The sequence below is a fragment of the Elephas maximus genome, chromosome 9, assembly GCF_024166365.1.
Source record: "Elephas maximus indicus isolate mEleMax1 chromosome 9, mEleMax1 primary haplotype, whole genome shotgun sequence".
In the NCBI taxonomy this organism is placed as follows: domain Eukaryota; kingdom Metazoa; phylum Chordata; class Mammalia; order Proboscidea; family Elephantidae; genus Elephas; species Elephas maximus.
The window spans coordinates 58,575,422-58,589,485 of record NC_064827.1 but is presented as its reverse complement, the minus strand read 5'-3'; the positions used below and the strand labels follow the sequence as shown (position 1 = coordinate 58,589,485).

General features: G+C 40.4%; 1 protein-coding gene across 1 annotated transcript in view; it reads left to right on the top strand.

Annotated features, from left to right (window-relative positions):
• The window catches only part of FRRS1L (ferric chelate reductase 1 like), a 28,348-nt gene extending 20,213 nt beyond the window's left edge, over positions 1-8,135 (top strand). The window contains exons 4-5 of the mRNA XM_049896288.1: positions 3,748-3,994; positions 7,082-8,135. Coding sequence (XP_049752245.1) covers positions 3,748-3,994; positions 7,082-7,254 — 420 coding nt within the window. The 3' untranslated portion in view covers positions 7,255-8,135. The remainder of the gene's footprint in view (positions 1-3,747; positions 3,995-7,081) is intronic.
• Positions 8,136-14,064: the final 5,929 nt, after the last annotated feature.

Here is a 14,064-nt window from a genome sequence, read left to right as displayed (position 1 = left end):
AGAATTGATGTCTTTGAATTATGGTGTTGGCGAAGAATGTTGAATATGCCATGGACTGCCAGAAGAATGAACACATCTGTCTTGGAAGAAGTACAGCCAGAATGCTCCTTAGACACGAGGATGGCGAGACTTTGTCTCACACACTTTGAACATGGTATCAGGAAGGACCACGTCCTGGAGGACATCGAGCTTGGTAAAGTAGAGGGTCAGCGAGAAAGAGGAAGACCCTCAATAAGATAGATTACACAGTGGCTGCAACAGTGGGCTCAGAAATAGCAGTGATGGTGAGGATGGTACAGGCCCAGGCAGAGTTTCATTCTGTTGTACATAGGGTCACTATGAGTCAGAACCAACTTGGTACCTAAAAACAGCATACTTACCAGAATTTTTCTGTCTACCTTAAAAGGCTTTCAGGGGCTCTGGGAGGACATGGTTCATGTTTAGCATAACACTGGCACCCTGGCGCCCCTAGGATTTACTATTCTCATCTCCTCCCGTTCCCACTTTGGGTGGTAGAGTAGACTGCGGGGGCTGTCTCCAAGGGCTTTTTCCCCCAGCCAGTTCAGAGAGGTCACCAGGAGGAGCCTCCACCAGTTCCCTGTCCAGGCAGTCGGACAATGGGTACAACTGGTAAGACTGTGTAGATATGAATCTAAATCGCTTATCTACTGTGATGTCGGTAGGAGAAACAGTATGTGTGTGCCATACTCAGGAGTGGCTTGGATTGAAATTGACCGTTTCCTGTCCTGGAGTATATTTGCACTCTAGGTGGAGCTGTCAGATTAGGAGGTTCAGAAGAGTAAGGCAGAGTGAGGAGTATTCAAATTTTATAGGAGATCTTTTGTTATCTAAATTAATTTTCACTGTGTGAAAGTAAAGGTCTCTTTTCTTCTATTATTCTTTAAAAAAAAAACATTCATTAAATTTATTTTAGCTTGATGCATAAGAAAAGCATAATGGAAACCTTTTATGATAGCCTTTGAATTTTTAAACTTGTTTTGAAAATTTTTTAAACCTACAGTCAAGCTGTAAGACTAGTACAATGAACTCCTGTATATTATGCTTCACCTAGATTCACCAAAGGATAGAATTTTGCTATACTTGTTTCATCTGTCCCTACCATTGCTACTGCTGCTACTACTACTACTAAGTATTGTTATATTTCAGAACCATTTGAGATTAAATTACTGATATCATGATCCTTTAACGTAAGATTCAGGACATTCTGTTTCATTATGTAGTATATTTATTAAATTCAGGAAGTTTAACGTTGATGCACTAGTATTATTAAATATACTGTTCCTTTTCAAAGGTTGCCAGTTGTCCCAGTATTGTCCTTTATAGCAATTTCTATCTCATGATCCAGGATTCAGGCTAGGAATGCATTGTATTTAGTTGTCATATATCTTTAAGCAGTTGTCCTGGAGTTGACGCCAACTCATGGCGATGCCATGTGCGTCAGAGTAGAACCGTACTCCATAAAAGTTTTAATGACTGCTTTTTTTAGAAACAGATCACCAGGCTTTTCTTCCAAGGCACCTCTGGGTGGACTCAACCTCCAGCCTTTCATTTAGCAACTGAATGAGTTAATCATTTGTACCACCTAGGGACTCCTATGTAGCTTTAGTTTTCTTTCTTTTGAAATAGTTCCGTAGCCTTTTTTTTGTGTGTGTGTTTTATGACCGAAAGTGTTTTGAAGAGTACAGGCTAGTTTTTTTGTAGAATGATCTTCAAGTTTGTCTGATTGTTTCCTCATGATTAGGTTAGTTTATGCATTTTGATTAAAACACGACATAGGTGGTGATGTATTCTTTTCACAAAATCACACCAGAAAGCACTTGATGTTTGTCCTTTTATTGTGATGCTAACTTGGTTTTTTTTTTTCTGTATTTTAAAAAAAAATTTTTTTTGTGGTAAGATATATGGAACAAAAAATTTGCCACTTCAACCATTTTTAAGTGCACCTTGAGTGACATTAATAGCATTCACCATGTTGTGCGACCATCACCACTATCCTTTTCTAAACGTTTTCATCACCCCAAACAGAAAGTCAGGACCCCTTAAGCAGTAACTCCCCATTCTGTCCTCCCCCCAGTCCCAGGCAACCACTAATAAACTTTTGTCTCTGCATTTGCCTATTCTACATATTTCACGTAAGTGAGATAGGCAATATTTGTCCCCTTATATCTGGCCTGTTTCGCTCAGTGTAATGTTTTCAAGGTTCATCCATCGTAGTTAAGGATTTTAGTAGCATTTAAAATAATTTTTTGCACTAAATAGACAATAGATAAGTGGAAACTTGGTGAACGGTAAGCCAGTATACAACACTGGGGAAGCCAGCACAACCTGTCCAAGGCAAGGTCATGGAAGCTTCATAGACACATTCAGACTCCCTGAGGGACCGATTTGCTGGGCTGAGGGCTGTGAGGACCATGGTCTCGGGGAACATCTAGCTCAATTGGCATAACATAGTTTATAAAGAAAATGTTCTACACTCTATTTTGGTGAGTAGTGTCTGGGGTCTTGAAGGCCTGTGAGCGGCCATCTAGGATACTCCACTGGTCTGACCCCTTCGGAAGCAAGGAAGAATGAGGAAAACTAAAGATAAAAGGGCAAAATTAGTCCAATGGACCAATGGACCACATCTACCACAGTCTCCACCACACTGGGCCCAGTACAACTAGATGGTGCCTGGCTACCACCACTGACTGCTCTGACAGGGATTACAATAGAAGGTCCCAGACAGAGCTGGAGAAAACAAAATTCTAACTCAAAAAGACCAAATTTGCTAGCCTGACAGAGCCTGGAGAAACCCTGAGAGTATGGCCCCAGACACCCTTACAGCTCAGTAATGGAAGTCACTCCTGAGGTTCACCCTTCAGCCACAGATTGGACAGGCCCATAAAACAAAATGAGGCTAAAGGGGCACACCAACCCTGGGGCAAGGACTAGAAGGCAGGAGGGGACAGGAAAGCTGGTAATAGGGGACCCAAGATTGAGAAGGGAAAGTGTTCGCATGCTGTGGGGTTGTTTACCAATGTCATAAAATAATATGTGAACTGACTGTTTAATGAGAAACTAGTTCTGTAAACTTTCATCTGAAGTACAATAAAAAAAGGAAAAAAAACAAGAAAATAATTTTTGGGGGCAGAGGAATCCAGATTAAAAGGGGGGGAGGGTGGAATGCAGAAAAGAATTCCAAATTCTCATGGAATCTAGATTTCCTGGAACCATAAAGGCTAGATGCACCCCTGAAACTATTGTTCTGAGATAATCTTTAAACCTTAAACCAAAAATATCCCCTGAAGTCTTCTTAAAACCTAACAAAGTTTAGCCTAACTAGGAAAAAATGTCTGCCTTCAGCATTATGCTGTTTTAAGAACTATCTATCTACATGGATTCAAATTGACAATAGCAACTCAAAAGATTATCTAGGAACCTTAGGGGGGCAGTGAGTTTATGTTAATGGAGGAGGAACAATTCGGAAAAGGAGGATGAGAATGATTGCACAACTTGAATGTAATCAGTGTCACTGAATTGTACACGCAGAAATGGTTGAATTGGTATATGTTTTGCAGTACATATTCTCAACAACAAAATAAAATTAAAAAGAAAAAAATTTGGGGGGTGGGATCTCAAATTACAACGTTAATGGGATGTATGTTTCTGAGTAAGATTTCTTTCTAGCAGAAAAGTTTGCAAAAGACAAACCTTTGACTTTTTCTTCGTAATCGTGTTTCATTTTAGGGTGGTGATGATGTTATGGCCTGTGTCCATGATGACAATGGCAGGGTCCGCATCCAGCACTTCTATAACGTAGGCCAGTGGGCAAAGGAGATTCAGAGAAATCCTGCGAGAGATGAAGAAGGAGTTTTTGAGAACAATCGTGTCACCTGCAGGTTTAAACGCCCTGTAAATGTTCCCAGAGATGAAACAATTGTTGATCTGCATTTGAGCTGGTACTATCTGTTCGCTTGGGGTCCAGCCATTCAAGGTAGGCTCACGTTTTAGCATCTGGATTAAACACCAGACAACACGGTGCTTGTGTTCATTACTTACTGAAGTCACAAATATGTGTCTAAGGGAGTGAGAAGCTCTCTGGATAATATAACGGAAAAAAGAAGATATGACTCCTGCCTTCAGAAGGTTGTAATGGATTTATGGAGATGAGTTATACACCTGAAAAGCCAGAGCAGTACAAGGAAGTATGTGATGCACTATGTGATTAATGAAACAGGACTTACGTCTGCTCTGTGTAGGGTATGGGCTCTTTTTAGGCTCACCATGTTCTCATGAAAGTCCTTGAGAGGCATAGGTATTACTGTCATCGTTTTAGAGAGATTAAGAAACTCACCCAAGGCTATACAACTAATTAGTGGAAGCACTAAGCACAATTCCAGGTCTGTTTGACTCCAAAGCCACTGAGTACTCCTAACCCCTATGCTCTAAATATAAAAATACTGAACAGTAAAAGGCTTCTGGAGACTTCTCTAGAGTTTGACACCAAGCATTTCATCAGTGCTCACTTTAGGATCATTCTAGTAGTCACAAATCTACCAAATTAGCCCATTACTTCTCAGATTTTACTGTGCATACGAAATCACCTGAATGTTGTTAAAATGCACATTGTGATTCAGTAGGTCTGGGGTAGGGCCTGAGATTCTACGTTTCTAACAAGCTCTGGGGGATGCTGGTCCATTCATCTAACTTTAGGTGGCAAGGCTCTTCAACATTTCCCTAACAAAAAGCCAAGGATATGATGAGACCTTTCGGAGACTGAGAAAATCAAGTTACACTGCGTCTTCAGTCTTTTGCCGGACTGATCAGCCTAATGACCAAGAAGGGGAGTGTTTGGTTTGCAGTCCTCATATATAGAACTCATCCTGGCTCCTGGTGATTGTATCTTTACTGTGTGCTCATCAACTAATCTGATCTCAATGTTTTTTCCTTCAAATTGTTTCAACTTATCAGTCTGGAGACTTTATAATACACTTTTTTTTTTTTTTTTTTTGCCTGCTTGCCAATTGGGAAAACATTTGGGTGCCTCCAGATTGGTGACACCTTTCCCATTTGCTGATTTCTCACATTGCCAACAGTGAATCTGCAACTATACCTTAAGTACTTTGAGTACCCTGGGAAATAAATTGTATCTCAGCCTAGAGAAATGAATTCATTTAAAATGATGGGATTTGGAGTCTAAAAATTTATATTTGAATGTCAATCCAGCTGCCCCTTGGTGGCTGTATGATATTTAGCCTGTTATCTAAATTCCGAACTTCAATTTCTTCATATCTAAAACGAGGAAGATAATACTAATGCCTACGTCATAGAGTTATTGTAAGAATTAAATTAAAACAAGAATTCGAAATTGCTTTATAAATTGAAAAAGTGCTGTGCTTTTAGAAGATCACTGTCTTACATGTATGCCAAGATAGCGTAATGTTCAAAGCTCTCCCAAAATCTGACCTGCTTTGTCTGATAAGCTTTCTCAGGACTCCTGTTGTTCATCTCACTGCCTCCAAAGAAAAAAGACACATTCCTATCCCATATACTGTCCAGAAAAAAAAAAAAGTTGCCATCAAGTCGATTCTGACATATAACGACCCCACAGGACAGAGTAGAACTGCCACATAAGGTTTCCAAGGAGTAGCTGGTAGATTTGAACTGCTGACCTTCTGGTTAGCAGATGAATACTTAACCACTGCGCCACCAGGGCTCCATCCCATATACTATAGGCTTGTGCTTTTCGTGTTTCTTGAATGCCCTTCTAATGCCTCTTTATTAATCAAATTCTTACCATTTTCTTCAGGTCACTTACTAAACTAAACTAAGGTTTGCAGAGCATACGGGATTAGATTTCCCTCAAGGAAGGCATGAACTGGACATGCATGGTTAAGCCTAGGAAAAACATGGCACTAAATAGACCTCGAAAAGGGCACTTGTTTACAGTCCGGGAGCTGAAACAAGAAGGAGAGTGCCACCTTGTTCGACCTCAGCTGGGAACATGTGTGTCAGGCAACTCAAAATTTTGCCATTCTGCGCATGCCCACGTATGATTGTGGAAACACTACAAGTATTGATTTGAGGGTTACAAATAAATTTTATCGAGTAGACAAATTTACAAGCACAGAATCCGTGAATAATGAGGATTGAATGTACTAGAAAAATCCCTGACCCTGAGCCCTATTCCAAGGAGACCTTCGCCTGGAACTCAAGTGCTTTAGTTTCTCTAACTCAAATTTCAGATGGACTATTCAGGGAAGTCAGGCACTTCTAGTCAACTTCAGCCTTACACATAGCCTTTCCCTCTTCCTGCTTCTTATCAAGCCAATAAGCCCAAAGCCTAACTTGGTATCTTAATTCTCCTACTTTCCGTACCACCCCACTCTGTCAGACAGTCGGAGACACACACACAGCACAGGCTGCAGCTTTAAGTCCCGCAGACAATGCGAAAGGGTTTCTATCTGTAAAGAAGATTTTGGTGTGATTGGGAAGTGTTGATGATGATCCAGATATAAAAGATATATTTGAGGGGAAAAATAGTACCTCTCACTGTTTGAAATAAAAATATAGTTTTTCCCTTTGGTATTAGTAAAAACTCATTCCAAAAAGAAAAAAAAAAAAACCCTGTTGCCGTCAAGTCGATTCTGACTCCTAGCAGCCCTATAGGACCGTAGAACTGCCCCACAGGGTTTCCAAGGAGGGGCTGGTGGATTCAAACTGCCAACCTTTTGGCTAGCAGCCGAGCTACTTGTTAAAAGCAGGCATTCATACAACTGGCTAAGTCATTTGAAAAATGGGGTGCTGTTGAGAAATCAATAAATGGCCTTGTTCTGATGGGGAAGTGCAGATTAATGAGAACCATTTAAAAAAATAATAAATTTAGCTACATTTTCTGTTCATCATTATCAGTGCAGCTGTAGAGGATTCTGATAATAACTATGATACCTGATTCCAGATCTGTATAGTTACTGCTTATGTACTCAACACCGAAGACTTTCGTTTCTCTGTTGCTTGCATATATCATTTTAATACTGTGCTTTTTTCAATTGCTTCCTCCCCTTTTATTTCTTTCTTAAAGGCTCTATCACCCGCCATGATATAGACTCACCACCGGCTTCAGAGCGTGTTGTCAGTATTTACAAGTATGAAGACATTTTTATGCCATCAGCTGCCTATCAGACCTTCTCCTCTCCATTTTGTTTGCTTCTCATTGTTGCCCTGACCTTCTACTTACTGATGGGAACCCCTTAACCACAGCTACAAAGCCAACTGATTAAATGGATTGGAAAGTCTTTAGTAGAAATATGTTTTTAAAGAAAATTCAGTATAATTTTAGCTTCTGTGATTAAAAAAAAAAAAACACATATGATTTTAACTTTTTTTATAGAAAGAGTAAGCTGCTTTTCTCATCAAAGAGGATTGTTTAAAAATGACCCCATACGTTCGGAAAGTACTTAAAACTTTTCAAAGCACTTTCAATTATGCTTTCTTATTTGAGTATCATAAAATCTCTGGCTTGATAAAAATTATTCTTGCCATTATACCGAATGGGACCTGAGACCCAGTAAGGCTGCCTTTTTCCGACCCACATGTCTTGGCTACGTGGTCAGATAATACGTAGCAAGGTAGAGAAAGAGCTAGGCACCGAAATCATGCTCTGAACAACCTTTACTCTTCTTACTGCCACACCAGAGGGTAACCCTGAGTATGACTCGGGAGAAGTCCAGTGGATGTCACTATTTCACTTTTAAGCAGAACAGCTTTTGAATTTCTATAAAGCATAAGACTTTTGGATATTTGCACTGCTGGTGGGAGAAAGGGGGGATCCCAGTGATCGGAAAATGATGCATAGTTATCAGAAATGTCTTCTCAGTGAGTGAGTAGCTATGAGAAAATATTTTTATTGATGTTTGGAAAGGTTAGAGATGGAACTGTGAGCATTCCTGAATATGTAAAATTATGTTAGTCATAAAAAATATGGGACTTCTTAGCGGTTAGAATGAATTTCATAAACTAAGGTTTCATCTGTGGTTATAGCAAATTCTGTTGTCATTAAGTTCGATTAAATATGTATTATAGCAGACTAAACAGCTTAATAAAAATTTAAAGTATTTTAATAATCAACATTTTTGGAGATTGTGGAGAGTTGGAGTAGAAACTTTTTTAAGATCAGTTCTGCTTTGTTTTATTAGAAAATAGGAAGGTGACTGGTAAAATGAATTCACCTAGAATATTCATTCAGAATGTTCAGACTTGAAAGTTAGATTGACAACATAATTTATATTAATGCTTTGACTCTCTTAATGCATTTCCTTTTTTCAAAGGAACCCAAATGTTCCTTTGTTCCACCTGTCTTAGCTAACAGCCCACCTAAGGGGAAGGAGTCTGTGGGTGTAGTTGTGCTCCGACATTTCCATTGTTGAGTTATGGAGTCCTTTGGCTTGCCCATCCCCCACCTCCACACCTTGACTCCCACACCTGTTACTTTAAAGCTGGCTCCAACTTTTTGGATTGTGTGATTAAGTAACACTGAAGACTCTGATTTCTAATGCCACCTTCAGAATTCATGTCAGGAGTGAGAATCTACCTATCGGGAGAGATTTCAAATTGTTCTGAAACTGAACAGAAATAAGGAAGACATCAGTGTTCTGTGATGGTAGAGTTTCCCCAGCACTTTCTTGAGAACATAGGAGAAAGAATCCTCAATGCAGATAGGAAGACATTAAATGACATCAAGTGAGTAATAGAACTGGGTAGGATTCAAGCTCAAGTCCTGTGGTTCATGTCCGTGGCTCCAGCTGACTACCACCACCTCTTAACTAAGCTAGTCTTGTCTGAGGATGGCCTGGGTATCACCTTCTAAGCTACAGCATTTGTTTAGTAATGAGGATGCTGATTATGCAGGCACTCACTTTGTAAATAACAAATCAAATATTTTTATATTTCACTCTCATGTGTATAATATTTCAGCTATATTTTAAAAAGCCACTGCCATCAAGTTGATTCCAGCTCGTAGCAACCCTCTAGGACAGAGTAGAACTGCCCCATAGGGTTTCCAAGGCTGTAAATCTTAACTGAAGCAGACTGCCACATCTTTCTCCTGTGGAGCAGCTCGTGGGTTTGAACCGTAGACCTTTTGGTTAGCAGCTGAGTACTTTAACCACTGTACAGCAGGGCTCCTATTTCAGCTATAAACAGGTTAAAACTAAAGACAGACTTCCAGCTAGTCTCTGTAGCAGACAGGGAAGGAATAATTTAATGGATTTCCCTTCTGCTTATATTTCAAATCAGCTAATTATCTCCACTGATTGTTTCTATTTTTGCATATTAGTGCTTAGAACTTTTAGTAACTTCTCATTGTCATTAAGGTAAAGTGCAAACCATATTGATTACCTCCAGTATCATCTCTTGCCACTCCTCCTCACTTGCTGTGTCCCAGTAAGACTGAACTGCTCCCATTTCTTCAGAGGTTCTCTCTCTCTCACCCATGAAAGGTGAATGTTTGCCCAAACATTCTCCACCTCATCTGTTTGAAGAACTGTTACTCACCTTTCATTTCACAGCTTCTCCAAACCCTTGCACTAGGTAGGTTTAGGGTCCCTGCCACATGCTTGCATAGTACCCTGGGCTTTCTCATCATAACACTCATTATAAACAAACAAAACCTAAACTAGTTGGCATCGAGTCTGTTCTGACTCCTGGTGAGCCCACCTGTGTCAGAGTACAACTGAGCTCCGTATGATTTTCAGTGGCTGATTTTTGGAAGTAGATCACCAGGTCTTTCTTCCAAGACACCGTTGGGTGGACCCAAACCACCAACCTTTCAGTTACTAGCAAGTGTGTTAACAGGTTGTACCACCCAGCGACTTCAATACCCATCACACTTTACAGTAATTGCTGATTTGTCTTTCCTGACTCCCTAATGGTAAGGACCATTCTCTTTGCTTATCATTGTAGCTGACACTAGTATATAGTAGGTACTTAGTAAACATTTGTTGAATGGGTAAGTAAATGTAACTAGACTTCTACGGCAAGTTTATTAGAGTCAGGCTTGTAATTCATATACATTGCCAGACTGACCAACACTTACAAAAGATCTATGAACACATTTTCTAGTCCCTCTTTATTAATTTAACGTTGTCATCTTTTACATAATGACATCGCTTTTTCCCTGTTTTGAGTTTTTTTTTTTTTTTTTAAATCTTGATTTATTCTTGTGATTTCCCTGTTTGGGTTGATATCTGGTTGCTCTGTCCTGTGTTCTAGTCTTGAGTTGATACATGATATTATTGATTTTCTAAACAGGGAACTCCCTTTAGTATTTCTTGTAGTTTTGGTTTGGTTTTTCCAAATTCCCTGAACTTCTGTTTATTTGGAAATGTTCTGATTTTGCCTTCATATTTGAGAGACAGTTTTGCTGGATATATGATTCTTGGCTAGCAATTCTTTTCCTTCAATGGTTTATATGTGTCATCCCATTGCCTTCTTGCCTGCATGGTTTCTGCCAAGTAGTCCAAGCTTATTCTTATTGACTCTCCTTTGTAGATGACTTTTCATTTATCCATAGCCACTCTTAAAATTCTCTTTTTATCTTTGCTTTTGGCAAGTTTGATTATAATATGTTCTGGTGACTTTCTTTTGGGATCCACCTTATGTGGAGTTCGATGAGCATCTGAGATAGATATCTTCTTGTCTTTCATGATATCGGGGAAGTTTTCTGCTAACAAATCTTCAACAGTTCTCTCTGTATTTTCTGTTATCCCTCCCTGTTCTAGTGCTCCAATCACTCATAGGTTATTTCTCTTGATAGAGTCCCACATGATTCTTAGGGTTTCTTCATTTTTAAAAATTCTTTTATCTGATTTTTCTTTGGATATATTGTTGCCAAGTGTTTTACCTTTAATCTCACTAATTCTGACTTCCATTTCCTCAGTTCTGCTCCTCTGACTTTCTATTGAGTTTTCTAATTCTGGAGTTTTATTGTTAATCTTCTGAATTTCTGATTGCTGACTCTCTATTCATATTCTTGCAGCCTATTAAATTTTTCATTATGCTCTTTAATAACCTTAATTTCCTCGACTGCTTTATCTGTGTGTTCCTTGGCTTGTTCTGAGTTTTGCCTGATTTCCTTCCTGATCTCTTGAAGAGTTCTATAAATTAATCTTTTGTATTCTGCCTCTGGTAATTCCAGGAATACCTCTTCATTCAGAAGATTCCTTGATTCTTTGTTTTGAGAGCTTGTTGAAGAGATCATGGTCTGCTTTTTTATGTAATTTGATATTGACTGTTGTCTCCGAGCCATCTATAAGTTATCATATTAATTGATTTTATGTTTGTTTTCTGTATCCTAGCTTCTTGCTTTGTTTTGTTTTGATATGCCCAAATAGGCTGCTCAAGTGAGCTAGCTTGATTATTTTTGCCTTTGAAGCTCTAACGTCCTGTCACCAGATGGCTAGAGCTGTAACCAGGTATATGAACCTCGGAGTCCATTCACTTTTCTTGTATGGATGCAGCTTAGGTGTCCAGGTAGTTGGTCACCAAGTGTGTGGTACAGGCTCTGTCCTACAGTCTTAGCGGGGCAGGGGTGATTGGTGTAGGCACCAGTATTTGGTTGCAGCAGGGGGTTACACTCTGAACAAGGCAGGGAGCTGACAACCATCCCCCAAGTTTCTGTGAGGAAAGTACATCACTGTTGCCTAGAGCACACAGGTGGGTGGGCTCTGCAGATGGACCACGAGCACCCAGTGCTTTTGATTGTAAGGACTGGGAGGCACCACTTATCCTTGGACCCCTGTCATGGGTGGCTAGGTGGCATGGGTAGAGCCACCAGTCCTCAGGCCCCTGATGTGGGTAGGTGAGGATCCTGTTAAATAGGCAGAGCGGTGTCAAATGTCAAAACCCACCTCTTCACCATGCAGCTGAAACATTTAAAGTCAGATCTCAGGCACATACACTGTTGTAGTCTGCCAGCAAGGGCCTAAGCTCCTGAAATGGGCCCACACAAGTCCATGCAGGGGTGAAAGGCATTCAGAGTCCGTGGACCATTTGTGCCTGTACAGGAGCCTCTTCTGCCCCGAGTTCCTAGCTTAGAGGAGTCAGCAGATTATCTTTCCCCCCAACTGTTAATTTATTCCTTCTCCAAGGCCAGGAGAAGGGCTCAGGGCACACAGCAGGACCTATCTCAGGCCCAGGGAAATTTACCACCACTGAAGCCGGTTTGGGGGCTGGGGGCACAGTAAATTAGACGCAAGTGCTTAGCTTTTGCTGAGAGCGCTGTTCTCTGATTCCGGAGGTGTGAATAGACTGTGTGGCTCACTATCTCTCCCTGAGGAACTCGTGTCCCAAACACCACCAGCCCTGCCACAGTTGTGCCAGGGGATCATGCTTAAGGGACTCCTGTTCCCACCAAGTCAAGTCCAGCAATTCCTGGCCACTTCTGAACCATCTCTCCCTCCGCTTGCTGCTTAGTCTACTTTCCTATCTTTGCCTTTGATTTTCAGGGCTCCTAACTTGTCATGTATAATTTCTTCACTTGTTTTTTTGAGGTCTTTGTTGTAAGAGGGATCACTGGAAGTGTCTTACTCCTCTGCCACCTTGGCCCCATCTGACCACCTGTGTTCACAACATAAACCATTTCTTCAGCAAACACTGAACTTTTCCATTTGAAACGTAAGTAGGAAGATCATTAGTAACAATGCTGTTTTGCCCTGTAATGAACATTAGCTGACATTTTCAACAATAATCATTTTCAGAAATAAGAACTCACAGACCAGGGATGCTAAACAGCATTTGACCATCTTCTCAGAGAACCATTTATAGACACATTGAAGTTGAAACTGTAGACTTCAATTTCATTTATTCTTACCTAATCTAAGAGAATCAACTTGTACTATCTTATTTCTGTATCCCCATCTTTTGGCACAATGCTTGCCACAAGAAGATGCCCCACCAGTGTTTGTTTTTTAATGCTCAAAAAGGATACAGTAATGTTGTTAGGTGCTGTCGAGTTGGTTCTGACTCACGGTGACCCCGTGTAGAACAGAACTAAACATTTCCTGGTCCTGTACCATCCTCACAGTCATCGTTATGCTTGAGCCCATTGTTGCAGCGGCTATGTCAATCCATCTTGTTGAGGGGCTTCCTCTTTTTTGCTGACCCTCTGCTTTACCAAGCATGATGTCCTTCTCCAGGGACTGATCTCTCCTAACAACATGTCCAAAGTATGTGAGATGTAGTCTCGTCATCCTTGCTTCTAAGGAGCACTCTGGTTGTACTTCTTCCAGGACAGATTTGTTTGTTCTTCTAGTAGTCCGTGGTACATTCAATGTTCTTCGCCAGCACCACAATTCAAAGGTGTCAATTCTTTGGTCTTCCTTACCCATTGTCCAGCTTTCACATGCATATGAGGTGATTGAAAACACCATGGCTTGGATCAGACACACCTTAGTCTTCAAGGTAACATCTTTGCTTTTCAACACTTTAAAGAGGTCCTTTGCAGCACATTTGCCCAATGCAGTGCATCATTTGATTTCTTGACTGCTGCTTCCATGGGTGTTGACTGTAAAATGAAATCCCTGACAACTTCAATCTTTTCTCCATTTATCATGATGTTTATTGGTCCAATTGTGAGGATTTTTGTTTTCTTTATGTTAAGGTGTTACCCATACTGAAGGCTGTGGTCTTTGATCTTCATCAGTAAGCGCTTCAAGTCCTCTTCACTTTCAGCAAGCGAGATTGTGTCATCTGCATAACTCAAGCTGTTAAAGAGTCTCGCTCCAATCCTGATGTCCTGTTCTTCATATAGTCCAAGTTCTCAGATTGTTTGTTAAGCATACAGATTGAATAAATATGGTGAAAGGATCAACCCTAATGCACACCTTTCTTGACTTTAAACCACGCAGTATCTGTTTGTTCTGTTCAAAAGACTGCCTCCTGGTCTAAGTACAGGTTCCAGGTTCCTCGTGAGCACAATTAAGTGTTCTGGACTTCCCATTCTTCGCAGGGTTATTAATAATTTGTTATGATCCACACAGTTGAATGTATGTAGCGCTTTACATGGAT